At 41.6% G+C, this 23,112-nt stretch overlaps 1 protein-coding gene across 1 annotated transcript in view; it reads left to right on the top strand.

The window, feature by feature from the left end:
* Positions 1-23,112, top strand: part of lap3 (leucine aminopeptidase 3) — a 62,970-nt gene that overhangs the window by 29,042 nt on the left and 10,816 nt on the right. The window contains exons 5-12 of the mRNA XM_041190661.1: positions 187-346; positions 3,648-3,812; positions 10,038-10,196; positions 11,837-11,961; positions 12,827-12,915; positions 17,405-17,507; positions 19,028-19,107; positions 20,986-21,095. Of these exons, the coding sequence (XP_041046595.1) occupies positions 187-346; positions 3,648-3,812; positions 10,038-10,196; positions 11,837-11,961; positions 12,827-12,915; positions 17,405-17,507; positions 19,028-19,107; positions 20,986-21,095 (991 nt within the window). The remainder of the gene's footprint in view (positions 1-186; positions 347-3,647; positions 3,813-10,037; positions 10,197-11,836; positions 11,962-12,826; positions 12,916-17,404; positions 17,508-19,027; positions 19,108-20,985; positions 21,096-23,112) is intronic.

The raw sequence follows: 23,112 nt of genomic DNA on the forward strand, positions 1-23,112 counted from the left end.
AATTATATGCTTTTTCTTTAAGTTTGATACTGTCTTGAAATGTGAAAATTTGAAATCTGATGTGTAGCATTTGATTATAATGAATAACAGTTAAAGCAAATGTTTTTGACTGTTTTGTGGATCTGTTGTGCTAAGGAAGAAGCATATGCACAGTGCTTGAAAATTTAGCATCTAAATTTCTTGTAGTTGGATGCAGGCAGTTACAGGACCTGGAGGTTCCTGTGGTGGAAGTTGATCCATGTGGAGATGCCCAGTGTGCAGCAGAAGGATCTATTTTAGGTTTGTTTGAGTATAATGAGCTGAAGAAGAAAAAGAAGACACAGGTCACTGTGAAACCATTTGGAAGGTATTGAGACAATTATTTACACAATGCATGCTCTCAATTTTACCAAGGATATTCTATTTATTCAGTTGTACTTTGGGAAATCTGCACTTGACCGAAGCACTGAATTGCTAAGCACCCACTATCATTATTATTATGTAACTTTCTGTTCTTGGTAAGTTAGCTGTGACACTATTTGAATTCCGCAATAATTTAACCATACCTTTGAAGGATTTCTAATTTGTGTGCTAATTTCTAATATCTGTGCTGCTGACCCTGGATGTTTTCCTCTGATTTCAACTGCAATGCTGGTCAGTATAGTATTTATAGTTTCAGCTCTTTTTCTGGCATATTTATACCTGAATGTTGCCTGTTGTTTCCACAGATTTTGACTGGCTTGCAAAGTGTTTCCAGCTTTTGGTTTTGTTGCAGATTTCCAGCATCTCCAGATGTTTCTTTCATGTTTTATTTAACTAACTTACTTTTTAAAAATTTTGTAAAGAACATATCTTTTTATTTTTGTCGGACTGTGGACTAAAATTACAATGGCTGCAGTTTGAACGACATACCTACTAGAACAGGGTGAAGGATAAATACAATGTTGCTGTCCTGGAACAGAGTGTGCCATGAAAGACAGGATGGTGCTGAGGAGGAGTCTGGTCTAATGGGGAACTGCCTGGCAACAATGTTTTAATTGGCTCCTGATCAGGTGACCAGGGTTTGTGTGAGAGTAGTGCAGCAGAATAGCAGGAAAAGACCTAAAACTTCTTTCTCCTGTGTGTGTCAGGTTCCACTAATTCTACAATAATAGCTAACGGCTTTTTCTACTTATATCCCTATAACCTGCTCTCTCTCTGAAAACCCCTTTGTCAAGAGGCAAAGGGGAAAATCACTGTTAGAGACATTGAAAGGCAAGTGCTCAACCAGTGAACTAAAGACTGAAAGTACTGGAAAACCACCTTGTGTCATCAACAAAGAACTGAAAGGAATTGGGAAGACATCGATCAACACCGATTAAAGGATTTAGCCGGCAGAGATAGTGGAGGCATTAGTCAAAATATTCCAGAACTCGCTGGATTCCGGGAGGGTCCCAGCAGATTGGAAAACCACTAATGTGACGCCCCTGTTCAAGAAGGGAGGGAGACAAAAAGCAGGAAACTATAGGCTGTCAGCCTAACATCTGTTGTTAGGAAAAAGCTAGAGTTCATTTTTAAGGAAGAAATAGCAGGACATTCAAAAAAGCTTAACGCAATTAAACGGAGACAACATGGTTTTGTGAAAGGGAAATCATGTTTGACAAATTTGCTAGAGTTCTTTGAGGATATAACAAGCAGGGTTGATAAAGGGGAACCAGTAGAGGTAGTATATTTGGATTTTCAGAAGGTATTCAGTAAGGTGCCACATAAAAGGTTATTGCACAAGAGCTCACAGTATTGGGGGTAATGTATAAGCATGGATTGAGAATAGGTTAACACACAAGACAGAGTGTCGGGGTTAATGGGCCTTTTTCGGGTGGAAAGATGTAATCAGTGGCCACAAGGAGCAGTGCTAGGGCCTCAATTATTTACTATCTATATTAATGACTTGGAGGAGAGGGAAGAGTGTAATGTGTCCAAATTTGCAGATGATCCAAAAATAGGTGGGAGGGCATGTTGTGATGAGGACATAAGGGATCTGCAAGAGGATATAGACAGGTTGAGTGAGTGGGCAAAAACTTGGCAAATGGAGTTTAATGTAGGGAAGTGTGAGGTCATGCATTTTGGTTAGAAAAATCAAAAGGCAGACTATTATTTAAATGGGGATAGATTCCACAAAGTGTAGCACAGAAGGATCTGAGTGCTCTTGTGCATGAAACACAAAAAGTTAGCATGCAGTGCAGCAAGTAATTAAGGCAAATGGGATTTTGGCTGTATTGCTAGGGGGTTGGAGTTTTAAAATAAGGAAGTCTTGTTACAACTAAGTCTTGTTACAACTGTACAGGGCGTTGTTGAGGCCTTACCTGGAGTACTGTGTACAGTTTTGATCCCTGTATTTAAGAAAGGATATACTGGCATTGGAGGCAGTTCAAAAGAGATTCACTAGGCGGATTCCTGGGATGACAGGGTTGACTTATCAAGAACGGCTAAACAGGCTCTGTGTTTAATCATTAGAGCTTGGAAGAATGAGGGGTGTTCTTATTGAAATGTACAAGATCCTGAAGGGGCGTGACAGGGTAGATGTTGAGAAGATGTTTCCACTAGTGGGGGAATCTTGAACTAAGGGACATAGTCACAGAATAAGGGGACACTCATTTAAAACTGAGAAGCGAAGAAATTTCTCCCCTCAGAGGGTAGTGAATGTCTGAAATTCCCTACCCCAGAGAGTTGTGGAGGCTAGATCACTGAAAGTATTTAAAGTGGAAGTAGATAGATTTTTGAAATATCAGGAAGTTGAGGGCTATGAAGAATTGGCACGAAAGAGAAGCTGAGGCCTGGGGCAGATCAGCCGTGATCTTATTGAATGGTGGGCAGGCTTGAGGGGCTGAATGGCCTACTCCTGCTCCTATTTCTTATGATCATATTTTAAAATAAATCCATCGAATCCTGTACTCTGGAATCGGTGCTATTGAACTGTTTTATCCCACCTTTAAAATACATGTTTTTGTGTGTCTTGCATATGTGTATATAGGGATTCAAAAAGGGCTAGAGTTTAGGTTATAGAGTTGGAAATTAGCTGTTGATATTTCTTTCTTTTGCCATTGGTTAAAGACAATTTGTTTAATAAACAGTTATTTACTTATTAAGTTTACAAACCTGGTGCTCGTATCCTGTTAACCTAAATTAAACAGTTAGATGGGTTGATCAAACTCTTTCATACTTGTCGTGGCTCAGGGAGCAGTGGGGCTTGATAATACAGCACACTATCCCCTGTGAGTTGTGACAATATGGAATATAATTAAACCAATTTATTTACCCAAAATAAACACTTTCAAGGTATTCAGTATTGTAAATAATAAGGCAATAAGGTGAAACTAATATTTTTTGTCGATTTCTGTGGTTCGGTACAAAAACCCTTTAAAATGAGAAAAGCTTTGGTTCAGCAGCAGCTTAAATTGCTCACATTGTACTTTGTTGGCTATAACGTTTGGTGATTGTGGAAATTGCAATATAAATGCAAGTTTTTTTTTCTTCTACATAAATAAATACTGAAGATTCTCAATTAGATATTTTTTGACCTGTTAGCCTGATTTGATCATTTGGTTATTTAGATCTGAAAGCTGAATATTTTGGCTTCATTAAATTGCACTGTCTTTAACATACTTTAAAAAAAACTTTCTTTTTGCAAGTTTGGAAAATGAAACGTGGCAGAAAGGAGTTCTGTATGCTGAAGGACAGAACTTAGCACGACATTTAATGGAAGCACCAGCTAATTATTTAACTCCAGCCAGTTTTGCAGAGACCATTCAACAAGCACTGCATTCAAGAAGTGATAAAGTCAAAGTGCACATAAGGTAATTCTGACATATTGTTCTGGGAATGATAGTACTAAATGTGGAGTCACAGTATTTGTGAGAAAGGCTTAAGTGGCAGAGTGCAATTGATTCTCTTTTGGCTTTCAATAATTTATTGAAATATAGTAAAGAAAGGCTATGGATGGTGCAGTTAATGCACTAAAAGCTTCTCTTCTTACTATTTCCTCCAACTATATTGTTAATTTTAAGATACACTGTTCACTCTTGACGCCTATTGGTTAGGTGTCAGGACAGTTGTGCACGTGTAGTAGGCTTGCACTGTATCTGCTGGTGCACACATAGTTTCTTCCACTGCTGACATCACTGGAGTGCGTCTGTCAGCTGTGCCGGCACTAGTTTGCATCTGTATGTGGTGAGGTCATCACGCAGCTCACTCAGCCACTGTCTCCTGGACTTTGAGTAACAGTGTGCTGGTCACTCTGCTCCACCTCCCACAGCCTACAACTCGGGGAGCTTTTCTGTCCGCCATGCCATGGCCGTTGCCATGCTCCCTCCACCCCCCTCTCCTGAGTCCTTGTGCCCCTCTCCTGCACTCAGTGCCGCATGGTGTCCTGGTCTCTGGCTGTTGCCAGCCACAGTCAGTCGATCCCTATCTCGCCCCTGCTGGTACTTGGCACCATGCCCTGTAACCCATCAGATTCACTCTCCCCTTTTCTCTCTTTGTGTTTCCTGTTTAAAGTGATGGATCAAACTCCTTCCCATTCACTCCCACTGTACACATTCCCAATGGCAAACCCCTTCCCATTCTTAGATCTGCACCATCTTTGTTGCAGGCAGCTGCCTGGAACATACTGGGTTTGACATCACAGGCACTGTAACTGCATGTGTGTGAGGTATAGCATCTGCAGTAGCGGCATCACCAAACTCAACCTTTTAAGATTTTTGGCAGAATTTTAATGAGATGGACCTGTGTGCAGAGGATGGGGCAGGTAGGTGCAGTTCAGTAGGGTGTCAGGAGCCTGGTTGTTGTTGGAGCTAGGTTTATTGTGGCTGTTTAACACAGCCAAAGCACTGGCATCCACTTTGGGTTTCCTGACTAATCAGAGCATGGGAGTGAAGTTGGCCAGTGGGAGGGATTCTGTTTTTTTATTTAAAGGGACCCCAGCAGTGGTCAGGATGCCTGCGTCCTACATTGGCTTCAGGAAGGAAAAGGATGGAAGTAAGATGCAGGAACGGTGCTCCCTACTCCTCACCGGTTTTCTGACTTTTCCCTGGCGATGATGCTGGAGGCTGCGAGGGTTTGCAGAGAAGCACGGTTTCCCACAGACTGGTGGAAGTGACCAGCTTTACAGAACTTGCAGGTGTGGCTAGAAGTTGTGGAAGCTGTGAGTATCAGATGTGTGGTCCCTTGACCCTGAGTTCAGTGTCACAGGATTTTCAATGACCTCATAATGGCAGAAAGGGTGAGTGGCATGCCACTTTCACTACCTTACCCTTCTGATACTTGATCTATTTGTCCACCTTATTCCCCAGAACTAATTTCAGCAATGCATCCTTCCTGTTGGGCCGGAAGCATACTGATCAAGAAAATTCTTTTGAACACACTTCAGAAACTCTTAGTCTTCTCTGCCCTTTACTCTATTACTATCCCAGTCTACATTAGGATAACTGAAGTACCCAATTATCACTATTCTGTGAGGCTCTGTCTGATTATACCTACCCCTTCTGCATCTGTGTTGAGCTCCTCACAGATTTCATCAGCCTTACTCTCAACGCATAATTCTTGTCTCCAGGAACCTGCAAGCAACTCTGTTTGGAGGCACAAAGATATGTGGGACATGTGACGATCACAGAATTAAGAATCATGGTAACTTCCAGGATATCTTGCACAAACATGCAAGAAAATCTTTGGGTTGTCACATGCCAGCTGAACATCGATGGATTGGAATCTGTTTTGATTGACGGATATTCCTGGATAATCTAAGGCTGCCTTGATTGCCACGTGTGCTGTCTATGAATCCCTGATCCTTTGGAAATCCAGCTAATACAACAAATATGAGAGCGCTCTGGGTCTGACTGGGTCATCAGTATCATAGTAGATGTAGGAGGCAGCCTTGCCAAACATGGCATTGATCATAGGAAATACAATTGTGGAAGCAGATTGTGAAATCCTGCAGATGTCACCAGTAGACCCCTGGGAGGAGTGGGAGGTAAAGAAATACAGGGCTATGGTGACAGTGATGACACTGACACTGCACCCCCTTCCACAACTTGGAATTAAATCTTGTTCCAGGAGGCTGTAGATGTCAGCAATTTTCTGCTGCAGAAGACTGAGTCTGTTGAGGCACTCTTGCTCTGTTATGTTGAGGAAACTGTCCCTCTGTCTGTAGACTGTATGCTGGGAGTAATGCCTTTTTCAAGCTGGAACCCTGTGTCTATTTACTCTGTCCTGTGGAGTGACATGTTGCATTGGAGAAGGCAGCCGCTGTTGTTGTGGGTATTGCTGCTGCTCTTGTTCCTCATCAGAGGTCCATGCTGCAGAAGCTGTTCCCATGATGCAGTGAAGGCTGATAGCAGAGAAATGCAGATCACAGTGGCAAAGTCCAAGATGAGTGAAATACCTTCAAAGAGGTTGGAAATCACCTGTGAAACATTGAAAGCGCTTTCTCAAACAAGTTCTGTGAGCCTAAACCTTCTAAACCTTTCCCTTAGGCAGGGAAGCAATGATAGTTTTTATCTGATATGCTGAAAAGCCTTTAAAATTTAATTGTTCAATGCATCCCTGCTGTACTTTTGCCCTGCAAGTTTCACACAGCTCTAAAATCCCATGGGCTGAATTTTTCAGGCGGCAGGCAGACTCGGCGGGAGCAGGCGAGGGTGGGTCACAGAGCCGATCGCCACCCGCGATCAGCTCACCACTGCCATTTTATGTACGCAGGCCAATTAAGGCCCGCCCAGTGTAAGACGCAAGCGGTAGCACTCCACACTACCTGTGCGGGCAGGGGGAGGAGGGAGAGTTGGGGCCAGCCCTCTTTTGCGCATGCACGGAGCTGCTTCAGGGAGATTGAAGGGCTTTTGAAATGATTAAATAAAAGATTTGAAGATTTATTTAAACATGCCCCCCTCATGTGACTGTGTCACTTAAGATGGCACATGTTTTTATATTTCTGAATTTTTATTTATTTATTTAATAAAAGCTTTAGGAAACCTTAACCTGCTTGTGGACGAGGTTTCCTAAAAAACGCGATGGCCACTTGGCCTTTTCGCCTGCCCACCAACCTTAAGGTTGGACGGGCAGCATTAACGATTACTTCAATTACTTTTCTAATGGTGTTAATAGGCCGTTTACATATTGGCAGGCATGCAGCCGACTCTGGCACGTCCCCGCTGAATGAAACATTGCAACTCAGCGCAATGACGTTGGGACACACACCCGACGTCATCGCGTGTCATTTTACACACGGCATGTCAGGCCCACTCCCGCATGCCGACTGAAAAATCCTGCCCCATGTGTTGGCTGTTAACTTAGAAAGCTAGATTAAAGGCAGACTCAGGTGCCTCTTTGCATACGTAAATTAGAAACCTATCATTTCCACAGGGTTTCCCCCAATCCTCCAAATGTGCCCGTGGCCAGGATTTCCCGAGCGGGGAACAGGGCCCGCTCGTCGATGCGTGAAATGATGCGGGATGACGTTGGGTGGAACTCCCGACATCACACAATTGAAGCCATTGACAAAGTCATTAAACTAATTAATGGACCTAGCGAGCATTAGAAAAAGCATGAAAGCTCATCCACGGGCGGGATGAGGTTTCATGTGGGTTTTAAAAAATGTAATTAAATTGTATTTAAAAGCGATGGACATGTCCCAACTCATTTGACAGTTCAAATGAGGTGACATGTCAGGCAATTTTTTTTTCTATTTTTCAGACTTTTTCTTGTGGAGCCGATCCCCCTGAGGCAGCACTTAGCCTCAGGGAGATGAGTGTGCTCTTTCGTGCGCATGCACGAAAGAGTGCACTCTCGCGTCAGGGAATCCCACCCCGCCCGCACAGTGAGCACATAGCGCTTCCTTGCGGACGTCATGCTGGGGGGGGCCTTAATTGGCTTGTCCACGTAAAATGGCAGCATGCCCCCAATTGGGGGTGCCCACCGGAGGTGGGCCTCTGCGCACCCGCTCCTAAACTTTCCCCCCCAGCGGTGGGGGATCGGGGGTGGGGATTCTGCCCCTTGTAAAAGCTGAAAGTGAGTGGGATCACGTCGAGGTTCTGAGATGCTGGCATTTTGGGGGGGGTTTAACCCTCCTCACCCAAACTCTTGGCAGTTTAAATTCTGCCTATTGTGTTTATGTTGTAAATATAAACGAAGGAGTTTGTTTTCTCCTTCGAGACAGACAGTGGCAGTCTTATTACCTGCTGATGTAACTTCACTGATGGCTAAAACAGGTCTGCGTACATTTCTTAGCAAAGTACAGAATAACAGTAATTCAGTCTTTTTTTGTACTTGCTGCTACTAAAAACTGCCAAGGACAAACCTCACTCCATTAACCCAATGAGGTGAAGTAATGAATAGCTGCACGCGCAGACCGGAAAGATGAGAGGTGGAATTTCCCATTCCTTGTTGAGTTAGCTAGCAATACTTTGCATCAAAATTCATAATGACCATTTTGACGAGGTAATAGAGGGCACCAGTTGCTTGTGAAACCATACTCCAGAAAAAGGTGAAGACCTTTGGAAGAGAACCTGTGAATTTTGGTGAGATCGGGTGAAAGGCTCCAAGAAAAAGGCTGCAACCTACACTTCAGAAGGTCTGAACTGGAAGAATTCAATGCACCTTAGCACAGCTTTAAGCAACATTATTGTACAACTGTTTAATCAGATTCATAACTTTTAACAATTCTTAAGTTGACTAATAAAGAATTCGTGCCATCATCCATCACTTTGTTTCAAATATGTGCACAAGAGATTTTTGTGCACCCAAGAACTAATTCTATTTATATGGTTCACTACATAGGATTGTGGGAAAATCCACACTGAGGAAGCCCTTAACTGATTTCCAAAAATCACAAAGAAAATAGGCTGTAATTAGTGTAGCCCTGTACATTATTTTGAGACCTATATCAGTTATTAGTATTACCCTCAGTTGTGTTATGGTAGCCTGTCAGTTATGTTACTCAACTAGTAATCTAGAAGCCTGGACTAAATCTAGGAAATGTGTTCAAATCCCACCATTGCATTGAAAAACTTGAATTAAGTTATTAAAAATTCTAGTATCAGTAAAAACTTGGGCAGGAAGAATAGAAAAGCAGTATACTATTTAAAAGGAGAGAAAAAGTTAGTACGCAGGTATAGCAAGTGATTAAAAAGGCAAATGGAATGTTGGCATATTTTGCAAGGGGAATGGAAAATAAAAATAGGAAGTTTTACTGCAAATGTGCAAAGCATTGGTGAGGCCATATCTGGAGTGCTGTGTACAGTTTTGGTGCCCTTATTTGAAAAGGGATATAATTGCATTAGAAGCAGTTCAGAGAAGGCTCACCTGACTCATTCCTGGAACAAAGGGCTTATTTTATGAAGAAAGGGCCTACATCCATTGGAGTTTAGAAGAATGAGAGATGATGTTATTGAAACATAAAAGACCCTGAGGAAACTTGATAGGGTAGATACGGGGCAGATGTTTCTCTTGTGGGAGAGACTAGAACTAGGGGACACGGTTTAAGAATAACAGGTCTTCCATTTAAGACAGATGAGGAATTTTTTTCTCTCAGAAGGTCATTAGTCTTTGGAATTCTCTTTTCCAGAAAGCAATGGAGGCTGGGTGATCAAGGTTGATTTAGATAGATTTTTGATAGCCAAGGGAGTAAAGGATTATGGGAGGAACATAGAATGAAGGAGTTGAGACCACAATCTGATCAACCATGATATTTTTGAATGATGAAGCAGGCTTGAAGGGCTGAATGACCTGCTCCTGCACCTAGGACCTATGTTCCTATGCCACCATTAAAGCACTGGATTGCTGTGAAATCCCAACTGGTTAATTAATATCCTTCAGGGAAGGACGCCTGCTGTCTTTACTGAGTCTGACCTATATGTGGTTCCAGTTGTACACTCTTAACTGAAATAACCCAATAGGGGAACTAGGAAGATGATCACTGACAGTCTTGCCAGCAGCAGTAAATTAAAAAGAATGGGAATTATGTATGACATTTTATTGAAGGCCATTTCGAATAATGCTTCTTTTCCATATATTTCTCACATTCCTCATAGACCCAAATCCTGGATTGAAGAACAACAGATGGGAGCTTTTCTTAGTGTAGCTAAAGGCTCAGATGAAGAACCAGTTTTCTTAGAAATTCACTATAATGGTTCCAAAGTATCCGATGAATCACCATTAGCCTTTGTAGGAAAAGGTATAACATTTGACAGGTAGGTTCTGACTTTCCTTCATCATTCTCTGTAAAAAAAAATATTTAAAAAAATCTTTCAAAGTCATGTATTGGCTTTCCAACCAGAAAGTTGGTGATTAAATAATAGGCCAGAACTTTAACTGAAACAAACAGGCAGGTTTGGTTGAGGGGTGGGGCTGCTGGAGCTCAAGTTTCAGAAAATCTGTTTCCAACTCATATCCGCCTCCATTTTTGGCTTTAACTAAAACAGGAAGCTTAGTGGTTGAGCAACTTGACCCAAATGGCAGGTTGGAATTTTAAATATGATAATGAGACTGGGAATCTGATTTTTTTTCTTTTTTTGGGCTTTTGCTGCTGCTGATTGTATTTCCTGGGTGTTGGGTAACCCAGCAGCTTCGTCAAGGTAAGGACAGTGGATTCAGGCTCCACATTTACCTCCTGAATCAAATACCTGTCTGAGGAGCCGCTCCAATCAGAGGTTCCCCCAACTACCTTCCCCACTAGGTCCTCATCTTCTTCACAAACCAAGCCCTGATAGTTCCCACAAACCAGGTCCCAATCACCCCTACCGCCAGGCCCAGATCTTTCCCACAAACCTGGCCCTGATCTCCCCCCATTATCAGACCCCACTCTCCCCATAACCACCAGAACCTGATCTCTACCCCCACCTTCCCTCTAACCCCTGTATGAGGCATTGATTTCTCTACCACTGTCACTATTCTTCCCCAACCCCACCAAAGAGGCCTCTAATCTTGTCTACTACCGGGCCTCTGACTTTCTGCCTCCTCAACCCCCCACCCCAAGATCAGCAGGCCCCTCCATTCAACCCCACCGAGGACTCCCCTTTTGCCTCACCACTCCGATCAACCCTCCTCTGGTCAAACCTCTCCTTAATCGACCCCAAAACGTGATCATTCCTGGCATACCACCACCTGTCACTATCAGTGGCCATCACCCACCCTGACTGGAGGCCCAGCTATCAATCACGCAGGGACTCTAGGCAAGGAACCGATCCCTGATACTAGAGATCTGCTGAAACTGCACAGTGTTGAGGGAATCCCATTTCGTGCAGGTCAGGCCAGTAACAATACTGGCCATAGTTTTTACTGAAGGTCCCACCTGTCCATTATTGATTGAGGTGTTTTAGGACAGTGCTCTTCAGAAATTCTGACTGTGTAAACTCCCATGACAAAGGTAATTATTTTCCTAAATCAAGTTATTTTTTTCCACCTCCTTGTCTCATAATGTGAAGGCATTACGTACTCCAGTAGTTAAGGTTTTCATTGGATTATCATCCAAAGTAAACCACAGATTGGTGTATGATCCCACCTTACCACATCTTTAATCTACCCTGACCTAGCCTTGGTCATGGTAGAAATGGAACCTTGATATCCACTAGCATTTGAACTCAAACTTTTCTTGGTTGAGTTTTTGCAGGCTTTGGTTTAGTTACCACATAGTATTGGAAAGATAACTGGAAAATCCTGCCTGAGAGCACTATGGCCACAGCAATTCACTTAGGCTCTTAGCAAATTCATTCTAACTGAACTTCATACGATAGGAGAAGTTAGCTTTGATTGTAGAACAGAATAGCATTTCATATTTGTGCATGTGGAGTTGTATTTTAGCTGACTGTATCTCCACCTTCTCTTTTGGCAGTGGTGGAATTTCAATTAAACCTGCATCAGGTATGGATGCAATGAGAGCTGACATGGGCGGAGCAGCAACAATCTGTTCTGCCATCATCACTGCAGCATCTTTGAAGCTTCCCCTTAACATTATAGGTAAAGCATTGGGATATGATTCTCCCATAAGGCTGAAAACTTTGAGGTGTTACCAAAATGAGGATCTAGCATTTGTAGTTTGCTCTAGCTGCTCAATTTGAGTTTCCGAACATTGAACCCTTTGGGTACTGAATGCTGTTTCTTGCATTTAAAATGTGGGAGCATTATCTGTACCTACACAATTTATATTTCATCTTAATGAGAGCAGGTGTAGAATCTCATGGTTTATATTCTTGAAATAAATTGCATTTTTTGTGCTGCAAGTACCTTTCTGTTTATATTTTGTTTAGTTCTCAAAGGGTTAAAATCTACATTGCTAGAAGGCAACATTGGCAATTCCTTTGTAATAAAATTAGTTTACCCAAGCAAATCAATATTCTTTTTCTAAATATTTACCTCAGTTGATTTAATTTCCCATCCAGAAGTGGTCTTGTTCAATCTATTATTTATTACTTGAAGAGGCCAGCAAGGAAAGAAGAAAGATTGAAGTACTTTGCTCCCCAGCCTCCCATCCCAAAAGGAGGTAGGTTAGGTGTGCTCAGCACTTCCCCAGAAAGTCCTTATATAAACTATTCTCACTTCAATTAGGTGACCCCCTACCCCCACCCCATTCTATAGGAAATTAGTACTTTACTGGCATCAAGTGCAGCACTGCACCGAAGAATGTTTTAAAATCTGGTCAATGGTGTGTAATTTCTCTAAATTGTGAAAGAATGAGAAGAATCAGGTACTGAGCCAAAGACTTTACTTTGCTGAATAGGGCGTTGCTTTTAATTCTTACCATCTCCTTTAGAGGCTGCCAGGATATGGAAGATGCGTGCTGAGTTTTGGTGGAAAAGTTTTACTAATGACTAATATCTTTAAGGTCTGGCTCCTTTGTGTGAGAATATGCTGAATGGCAGAGCAAATAAACCTGGTGATGTAGTCAAGGCAAAGAATGGGAAAACAATACAGGTAAACCAATGTTTTATTGTTAAAATGCCATAAGCTTATGACCCATGTGTGATTTTGCTAATAATCTTTTGTGCAGAAACTTTTATCAAATATCTTCTGGATATCCATATGATATCCAGAATGTTAGTGACTCAAAATGTCAGACTGGACCTATCTATCAAAAATCCATGCTGATTCTCTGATTAGTTCATACTGGTCTGAGTGCTCAGTTACTCTGTCTCTGGGGATAGGTTCTAGCGATGTCTCCATAATTGATTTAAATTGACAGCGCTGTATTTTCCTGGTTTCTTCCTCTATCCTTGAATAATTGAGTGTCAGTTGCAATTTTCTACGACATCATTCATAAAACTAGAAAGCTTCAGAAAATTGATGAAAACATATCTCATCTAATCTAGTTGACATATTTAAAATAATAAAGTAATTCAATATCATAGATACAAAGAAAGTATTTACACTGATGAGGAAATCTTAAAGTATGTCATTCAGGAGTAAAATCAGAAAGCAGTTTTTCACATGACAGTTAATGGGGTGTGGATATCGTCGGCAAGGTCAGCATTTGTTGTCAATCTCTAATTGTACTTGAGAAGTGGTAGTGAGTTAGAAAGGGGGCACATTGCAAAGTAGTTTGTGAAGCACTGCTGCAGTCCTTTGCTTCACTTTGCATGTACATAATTCAGCAAAGTCATGTTTTGTTGTTAGTTTGGACTTCGTCCTGGATTACATGCACTACTGCATTAAATGCTGAAATGCTGAAGTCACTTTGGTGATTTGGTACAACTGCATGGTTGACAGTCTTGATGGTAATAAAAAGTAAACAAAGGGAAAATTAATGTTTCTACCCACTTGAAGGATAATAATTCCACCTATTTGAAGTGACCAAGAAGCAATTTGTATTTCACTACAGTTCATAATAAGTGCTCTAATTACATAATTCCTTTCTGCAAAAAAGTTTAGATCTTTTTGTCTTCGCTCACTCTCATCCCTGGATTTTGTCCTCCCCTTGTACTGTGAAACTGGATACAAAAAATTAATTTACTCGTCTGCCATTTCTTTATTGTCTGTTACAGTCTTGTCTTTAGCCATGCTGAATAGACCAAATATTGTTGAAATTCAGATGTCAGTGCCCTCTGTAGAGGAATTCTTTGTGTGATGGATCTTTTTAAACAATATTTATTTGAATAGCATAGTTTGAAAAAATTTTAGCATTATATTAAGACAGACCAGTGGATCACAGTATGCTGTACAGTAGAACAATTATACATCAACTGAGACTTCCATTAATGTCAATCAAAATCTCATTAGCACTACTATGGGCATTAAGCAGAGTTTAGAGCAGAGCGTATAGAAAATCAAACAACTAACTATTGAACTGTTGTGTATCTTTTAACGGCTGCCCATGGATCAGAACTGGTAGAGGCTATGTTCCCAGCTTGTCTTCTTGGAGGAAATGGAGGCAGAGTGCCATGGTTGATTTCTTTTTCCAGTGGTCGAAGGTCTGTGGAAGATTATAGAGGTCCAGCAGTTTTGAGGGGATCGTCTGGCAAGGACTGAAAGGCTAATCAGTTGTGGTAAATTGCAATGCATGATTGGAACTGAAAACAACTCCATGGGGCGGTGGGTTGGGTGGGGGCTGAAGGTCCACTGTGAGAGTGAAATTATTATAAATGAGAATGAAGTGGTGTGGGAATAGAGAGGACTTGGATCTTGGTGCTTGCCTAAGAACACAGGAAATACTTGACAGAACCGTAACTGAACCAGCAAGGAGAAAGGTTCCCATATGGGACAGGGAGTGCAAGGCTGATCCAGTAGACCAGGAAATGGAGGCTTTATGCCATGGTGGCCTGGGAAGCTGGATGAGGAATAGGTTACTCGGCAATTGCTTACAATTATCTTTGTGATTACTAAGTGGTAGGGTGGAGATCAAGTATCATCAAAGGATTTAGTCATTAGGTCATGCACAAGGATGTGATGGATAGCTTAATGGGGGTGGAATATTTAATTTAGAGTTTCTAACTTAGCATTAGTAATAATTACTAATATTTAGTTAAAAACTCTAATTAAAAACTGTAAAAATAATTAATACTTCCTCTACTGACATGTTTGTTTGCTCAGACACAAGACTGTTCCACATTGACACTTGGTGGTCAGAGCCTTCAAGCAGACTCCCCTCATGGTTTGAATGCTGTTGTTTTAGGAGATAACTTTATTTTCATTTTATTTTCATTCGGGGATGTAGGTGACACTGGCTAAGCAAATATTTATTGTCAATTCCTGGCTGCCCTGAGTTGACCAGGTAAACCATTAAACGGATGGCATGTTCTGTTCTTTGAAGCACATGAAGAGTCATTAGTGTTTTTATGAGAATAGTTCTTGTGCTCATGCATACAAATTACCAGGTTTATTGAATTGAGTTTTACAGTTTACCACAGTGGGAGTTAAGATCACGAATGCTGGGCTGCTGGACCAGAACGCACCTTAAACACAAGGCTACCATTCCTTTTTGTAGTGTGACACTTAATATTGAAAAAAACAATCACGATGCTATCTACAAGCATAATAGGTACAGGAAATAACTATGAACAATATTATAATATATTTCGTCATTGGCCAGTGATGTCCAATTTGTTAACCATGAACAATGTGTGACTAACTGGAAATCTAGATGTAGCTCATTGCATTTCTGATTTCAATGCTTTTGTGTACATTATGCATGTATACATTAACCTTTTTTGTGCATTGTTGCTAAAATGATAAGATGAATAACAGATTACAAGTGTGTTTTGATAGTTGTCAGTATCATACTTCCTTGGTTGCTGAATGGTCCTGGATGTTAAGTTAATACACACGTGAAGTACACTTATCTGTATTAAGTTTGCTATTAAAATTGGTGCATGCAGCTAAAATGATGTAGCAGTAGCCACAATTGTAGCTAGGGACAGATTCTGTTGAAGAGCACAACCATGGAAGGGGCCTAACACAGGAGTTTTCAATAGATGTTATGATCCACTCATTGATTTTAATATATAATAGATTCGTGTTTTATCAGATGCCTGAAGCATGCCATTAAGTGCTCTCATACAGAATAGCACTTATAACATCTACCCACTACCTCCCCTCCACCATCCCCAAGCATAAGACTAAAAATGGTAAATTATTTTCTTTGAATTAGTGGCACAAGTGTGATCATTGCATATAAAATTTTCAGGACTGTAGAACAGATGGCTGACAGTGACATCATCTGCAACAGACAATTCAGAGATAGAATGGGATGAGATCATGGAGAGGTTTCTAGGGGACGATAAGGATTTTAAATATAATTTGGGGGTCTACGAACTAATGTAAGTTGTCAAGAATATGATTGACTGATGAACAATGCTTTGTGTGAGACCGGACATGAGTGGCAGAGATTATGGAGCACAAGAGGCCAGAAAAAAAAAGGGTTGAAATAGATGAAAAAGGTATTTATACAGGTTCCATCAGCAAAGGTACAGCCAGAAGCAGATGGTATTATGGAGGTAAGCAAATGATCATGGTATGGGTTTATATTTATTTCAATTTAATTTATAATAAAGTGGTCTCTCCAAGTATCAGATGGACTTCCCCAAAAATGCCCACAAAGGAAACACATTTCAGGAAAGCAAGTTCAAGTTATTCTTCATAAATTGGAGGGATACCCGGCTCCTCCCACTTGGAGGGATCAGGATAAGGAAAATGACCAAAGACTGTGTCAGAATCATGCCATAGGTGCCAGAGAATCCAGAACCGCATGAAACCACTGAGAAACTCAGCCTGCAGTGCTTGACTCTTGGTCACTTGTGGATACTGTCGATGTTGGAGTTCAATATGGGCCTCACCACCAGCTCTCCTGATCAGAGGTTTCCCTGAGCTCCAACCCTGCAGTAGCCTGGACCCACTCCACAACATTGCCCGCAATGCCCTCACCGAGGACATGGCATCCACTGTGCCCAGACGAATCTCCTCCACAAGATCAACTTAATTAAACAAGACACTGATTGCAGCTGGCTTGATTCAGTTTGACTGGCTGGTTCGGAGTGGGGTGCGGGTGTAGAATATAAGGGGAGTGGGAATGTGGTGGGACTAAATATTATTCAGTCTCCTGAGCATCAGAATTGAACTCCATTCTTTAATTTGTTTTTATATATGTGATAGTGAAACCTGAGTTATGTTGTAAATTGAAGTGATGATGGAGGATTAAGTATTTCACACACACACAAAAAAAATTGCTGACAGTGTCATTCTGATTTGTGTTAACTGGTAACTGATGGGGTTGAAGATTGAAACTTGATTTTGGGAGGTGTTGTTTGTGGTTTCAAATTGATTATTTGTGAAACCATCAGAAGTAATTGACTTGAACCAGAATTCTAAGTGTTTGTGCCATCCATTATTTTATATGTTGGGGTTCCAGTTGCAGATCTTATTTAGGAAGTTTTCTAAATCCTCCCTGCTTGAATTCTCCTATATTTTTAAGGTGGATAACACTGATGCTGAGGGTCGTTTGATACTAGCTGATGCCCTGTGCTATGCACACAACTTTAACCCCAAAGCAATTGTAAACGCTGCAACGTTAACAGGTATTGTAATGCTGATTTTCTTTGATCTTGCACAAGATCAGTGAGTGCATGAGTAGAATAACAGGGACACCTTAATAATATAACCTAAAAGCAAAAAAACTGCGGATGCTGGAAATCCAAAACAAAAATAAAAATGCCTGGAAAAACTCAGCAGGTCTGACAGCACCTGCGGAGAGGAATACAGTAAACGTTTCGAGTCTGTATGACCACCTTAACAATGATGTTTCCTGAAGAATGAGAGCACTGAAAATGTTGTTCCAACTACAACATTTTGTCATTTTGACAGTGAAACTCCTTTGCTTGACAACTTTAGAAATCTGTTTAGGGTAAAACTTTTAATTCAGAATTAAAAAAAAAATAATTATTTGGATATGGGTGTTGCTGGCAAGTTTGGCATTTATTGCCCATACCCTATTTCGCCTGAGAAGGTGGTAGTGAACCTTCTTGAACCCTAGCAACCCAGGTGAAATTCTTTGTAGTGACTTGATTCAATTAAGTGAATTGCATGGCCACTTCAAAGGGGAGTCGAATCAACCATGTTTGTGTGGGACTGAAGTCATATGTAGGTCAGACAAGGTTTGAATATTCAATATTCCTTCCCTAAAAGGGAGTGGGAATGTGGTGGAGCTAAATATTATTGTCTACTGAGCCCAGAATTGAATTTCATTCTTTAATTTATTTATATATGTATGTAATACTGAAATGCAAGTCAGGAGTGTGATGGAATACACTCCACTTGCCTGGATGAGTGCAGCTCCAACAACACTCAAGAAGCCTGACACCATCCAGGACAAAGTAGTCCACTTGATTGGCACCACACCCATAAACATTCACTCCCTCTACCAGCAACACACAGTGGAACCATCTACAAGATGCACTGCAGGAACTCACCAAGCCCCCTTAGACAGCACCTTCCAAAGCCACCACCATTTAGAGGGACAAGGGCAACAGACAGTGGGAACACCACCATCTGGCAGTTCTCCAAGCCATTCACCATCCTGACTTGGAAATATAGTGCTGTTCCTTCACTGTCGTTGGGTCAAAATCCTGGAACTCCCTCCCTAACAGCATTGTGGGTGTATCTACAGTACATGGATTGCAACGGTTCAAGAAGGCAGCTCACCACCTTCTCAAGGGCAGTTAGGGAAGGGCAATAAATGCTGGCCTTGCCAGTGATGCCCACATCCCCTGAACAAATAAAAAAATAAATGAATGAATCATTTGTGTTTTTACAACAATCCGATGACATCTTGGCCTTTTACAGAAATCTTTTTTTATTTCTAGGTTCTTAAAAACTAAGTTCAAACCCTTAATCTGCCATGGTGGAATTTGAACTTGTAAACTCTGGATTATTAGTTCCGACTTCTGTCTAGTCCAGTAAAATAATCACTACCCTATTGAAATATATACAATTGTGATAGCAGGGATGTTGTTGCTTACGTTATGCAAAATCTTGATAGCTAAAGATTAGTTTTTTTTAAATTTGAGCTCCAGTGATTTCATTTGAGCTATTTTCACAGGTGCTATGGATGTTGCTCTGGGATCAGCAGCTACTGGGGTTTTCACCAACTCTGACTGGTTGTGGGGGCATCTCAGACAAGTAAGAATCGTTTATGCTATCTTTTATACCAAACATTGTAAAACATTTCTATTTAAAACACTTATTTTAAATGGAGAGATGAGGACTATTACTGCGGACTTACACTCGCACAAGAAAGCCAGGCTTGAAGGAAATGTAAGTTAGAGATGGAGCTTAAGTACTGTTAATTAGCCATATAAATTTTTAGAACAATCAGCCAACAGTATTGTGTGAATCTGTTAAGTAACCAGTTTCTATCATTGCCTGTACTGGACGATGATATTGTGATGCCAGCATGAATTTGTGAATAACTGTCAGCATCTGTTTCCTCACCAGATTAATAAGACAGTTTTTAGGATTGACCCATAAATCACAAGGTATAAGATGATCCCATTTTTCCAACCTCAGAAATCATGGGCAGAATTTTGCCCTTGGATAATGTGCGGGCCCCACCGGCTCGGCGGTGGGTGGACAGCTGACTCCCGTCACCGAAACGGGGCCTGCCACCATTTTGAGTGGGCGGGCCAATTAAGGCCTGCCCAATGGCCTGCTGTTCTCGGGGGGAGGGAATCCCCAACTGTCAAAGTGTGCACTTCTCCCTGAGGCAAAATCCTGTCTTGGGGAGATTCGTGGCAGGTAAGTAAAGTCTAAAAATAGAAAAATATTAAAATTATTAACATGTCCTCCTCATGTGACAATGTCACACGAGGTGGGACATGTTAATAACAAACGCTTAAAATTGATTACATTTTTAAAAAACGGACATGAAACTTCATCCTGCCAGTGGATGAAGTTTCATGAATAATCTGGAGCCCGCTGGGCCTCCTGGCCTGCCCACCAGCCTTAAGGTTGGACGGGCAGGTCTTTAAATACTTTAATTAGCCTGTCAATGGCCTCAATTGGCCATCGACAGTTCGGCAGGCGGACAGCTGATTACGCTGTACGTCCGCCTTCCTAAAAATTTAAAGGGACCGGATGACATCGGGGATTCCTCCTGACGTCATCCCGCGTCATTTTCCCCTCTGAGCTGCCCCGCCCCCAAATCGCCGAGGGGAAAATCCTGGCCCAGGTTTTTGGACATATTTGGTGTATAATTTGACACCCTTTTTAGCTAAGACATGCTATTAGTAGTCAGCCTCAGCTTTTCACCCCACAAATGAATGTTTTACTTACCTTATAACTGGGCACAAGGGATCAAGCAGGCAATTTGGGCTGTGTTGCGAAGATACGTGGGGATTTAAGACATATCCATTCCTTACGTGGATGCTGATGGAATTTCAAAATGGCGACCACCCACACCTACACTGGCAGTTCACTCTTATACTTGACGTGTAAGGTGAAGACCATTTTTGGAGGGATTTTTCAAGGCTTCAAAGGTCAATTTATACACCTGCATCTGCAGTACTGATTTGGTTACAAAAAAGGGACATAGCTTTATGAATGTAGAAAGCTATTTAAAATCAAATACCTGATTTATTATGTAAGTTGATGTTTCAGTATATTATAGGGCCATAATATTGTAACGAGAAAGGACCATTTTTGCATGCAGCTCTATCTTCCATTCAAGTCCTTTATTATCAGGGTGATTCAAAAAATGTTTATTTTGGAGATAATTTACAGCATTCAGAGTCTAAACCATTATGTACTCTTTGATGTTTTCATTATTAACAGTGCATGCCTAATTAGCTTGAAAAGTAGCTTGAAACTAATTTGAATTTGAAATGTATTCTTTATTTACCATTTTCTGTTTTAAAATGTAACATTAGGAATATGAATATAAAGTTTTTCATTGAGAAAAAAGGTTTAAATAATGTCCTTTTCGGTTTGGGATTGTGGAATTGATAATCTTCGTGCATTTTTAATCATGACTGTTTGATGCTGAAATGTACTATTCTTTAGGCTAGTGTTGTGACTGGAGATCGAGTGTGGAGGATGCCACTTTTTCAACATTACACCAGGCAGGTCACAGAATCACAACTGGCAGACCTGAACAACATTGGCAAATACAGGTGAGTACAGTATCATGCCCTAACTCAAAATAATTCTTACTTTGTTTATTTTGTATTACTTTTATGACATTAAAAGCACATCATATGAAACTGGAGAAATTAATCACAGGAATAGGAGGAGATCATTCAACCCCTTGTGTTTGTTCTGTTATTCACTGACAGCATGGTTAATCCATACCTTAACTCCATACACCTGCCTTGCTCCATGTCCCTTAATACCCTTGGCTGGCAAACCTATCAGACTTGGATTTTTAAAAGAATTCCATGGCCAGGATTTTCCCCTTGGCGATTTGGGGGTGGGGCCTGGTCGCCGAGGGGAAAATGACACTGGATGATGTCGGGAGGAATCCCCGACGTCATCCCAGGCCATTTAAATTTTTAGGAAGGCGGGCGGACAGTGAAATCAGCTGTCCGCCTGCCGACCTGTCGATGGCTAATTAAGGTATTTAAAGACCTGCCCGTCCAACCTTAAGGCTGGCGGGCAGGCCAGGAGCCCCAGCGGGCTTCTGATTATGCATGAAACTTGTTTCATGTCCGTTTTGTACAAAAATAATAAAGTTTATGTGTTCTTTATTAACATGTCCCATCTCGTGTGACATTATCACATGAGGGGGACATGTTAATAATTTTGTAATGTTTCTATTTTTAAAGTTTTTACCACTGTCTGTATTCTCCCTGAGACAGGACTTTGCCTCAGGGAGAAGTGCGCTCTTTCACGCACATGTGCGAAAGAACGCACGTTGATAGATGATAAATCCCTCCCTCCACCCCGCACTGGAGGTGCATAGCGCTTCCCGTCGGGGATGCCGCTGGGTGGGCCTTAATTGGCCCGCCCACTTAAAATGGCAGCGGGCTCTGTTCCAGTGGCGGGGGTTGGCTGCCCACCCGCCATCCAAGGGCAAGATTCTGCCCCACATATCTACAACCTTTTGGTGAAGAAATATTTCCTAACTTCTCTCCTGGTTCTGATTTTAAGATTATGTCCCCTTGTCCTAGACTCATCTACCAGCCGAAAATGTTTTTCTCTGTTTACCCTAGCAATTCCTTTAAAAGTCCAGGTTTCTCAATCACTTACCCCTTAACCTTCTGTATTCCAAGGAATACAAACCTGGTTTATGTAATCTCTAGTCATAATCTACCATTCTACCTTTCTTTTGTGTATCTCACAAAAGCTTTTGACACTGTGAGCAGGATGGGCCTTTACCACTTACTAGAGAAAATCAGCTGTCCTCTCAAGCTTTGCAGTCTCATACATCCTTCCATGATAACGTGCACGGCATCATTTAGTTCAACGGTTCACCCCTTGACAGTTTTGAGATCAAGAATGGGGTAAAACAGGGCCGCGTCTTAGCCCTGACTCTGCTTGGTATCTTCTCTGCCCTGCTGACCTATGCTTTCCCTGCTGCCAAGGGAGGAGGGAGCCTCCACGCATGATCAGATGGGAAACTCCTCAATCTATCAAGACTAAACGTCAAGACAAAAATGCGGCATGTCCTGATCAGAGAACTTCTGTATGCTGATGATGGTGTATTAGTTGACCAGACAGAAGACCAGCTCCAAAGGCTCATGGATTGTCTGCCCCATGCCTGTGTCATGTTCACCGTCACCACTCATGTCAAGAAATCTGTGGCAGTGGTACAGGGTATTGTGACTCTGCTTGTGACCAGACTCAATAACACCACTGGAAGCAGTAAGCAAATTCACTAACTTGGATTTATGGTGACAGACAACCTATCTCTTGATGAAGAGCTCAGCACAGACATTGGGCAGGCAGCCACCAACATTGGCCAATCAACAAAATGGGCATGGGAAAACAACAGGCTGATGGGCAGGACCAAAATGCTTATATCTGAGGCCATTATCCTCAGTACATTGCTGTATGACAATGAAGCCTGGAAAACCTACTCCTACCATGTTAAAAAAGATTAATAACTTGGATCTCCCACAGCTTGACATCACAGGGAAAGACAAAGTCACCAGTGAAACAGTCCTTTCTAGAGCATATGTGCTGTCAAGC

The sequence above is a fragment of the Carcharodon carcharias genome, chromosome 1, assembly GCF_017639515.1.
Source record: "Carcharodon carcharias isolate sCarCar2 chromosome 1, sCarCar2.pri, whole genome shotgun sequence".
NCBI lineage: Eukaryota > Metazoa > Chordata > Chondrichthyes > Lamniformes > Lamnidae > Carcharodon > Carcharodon carcharias.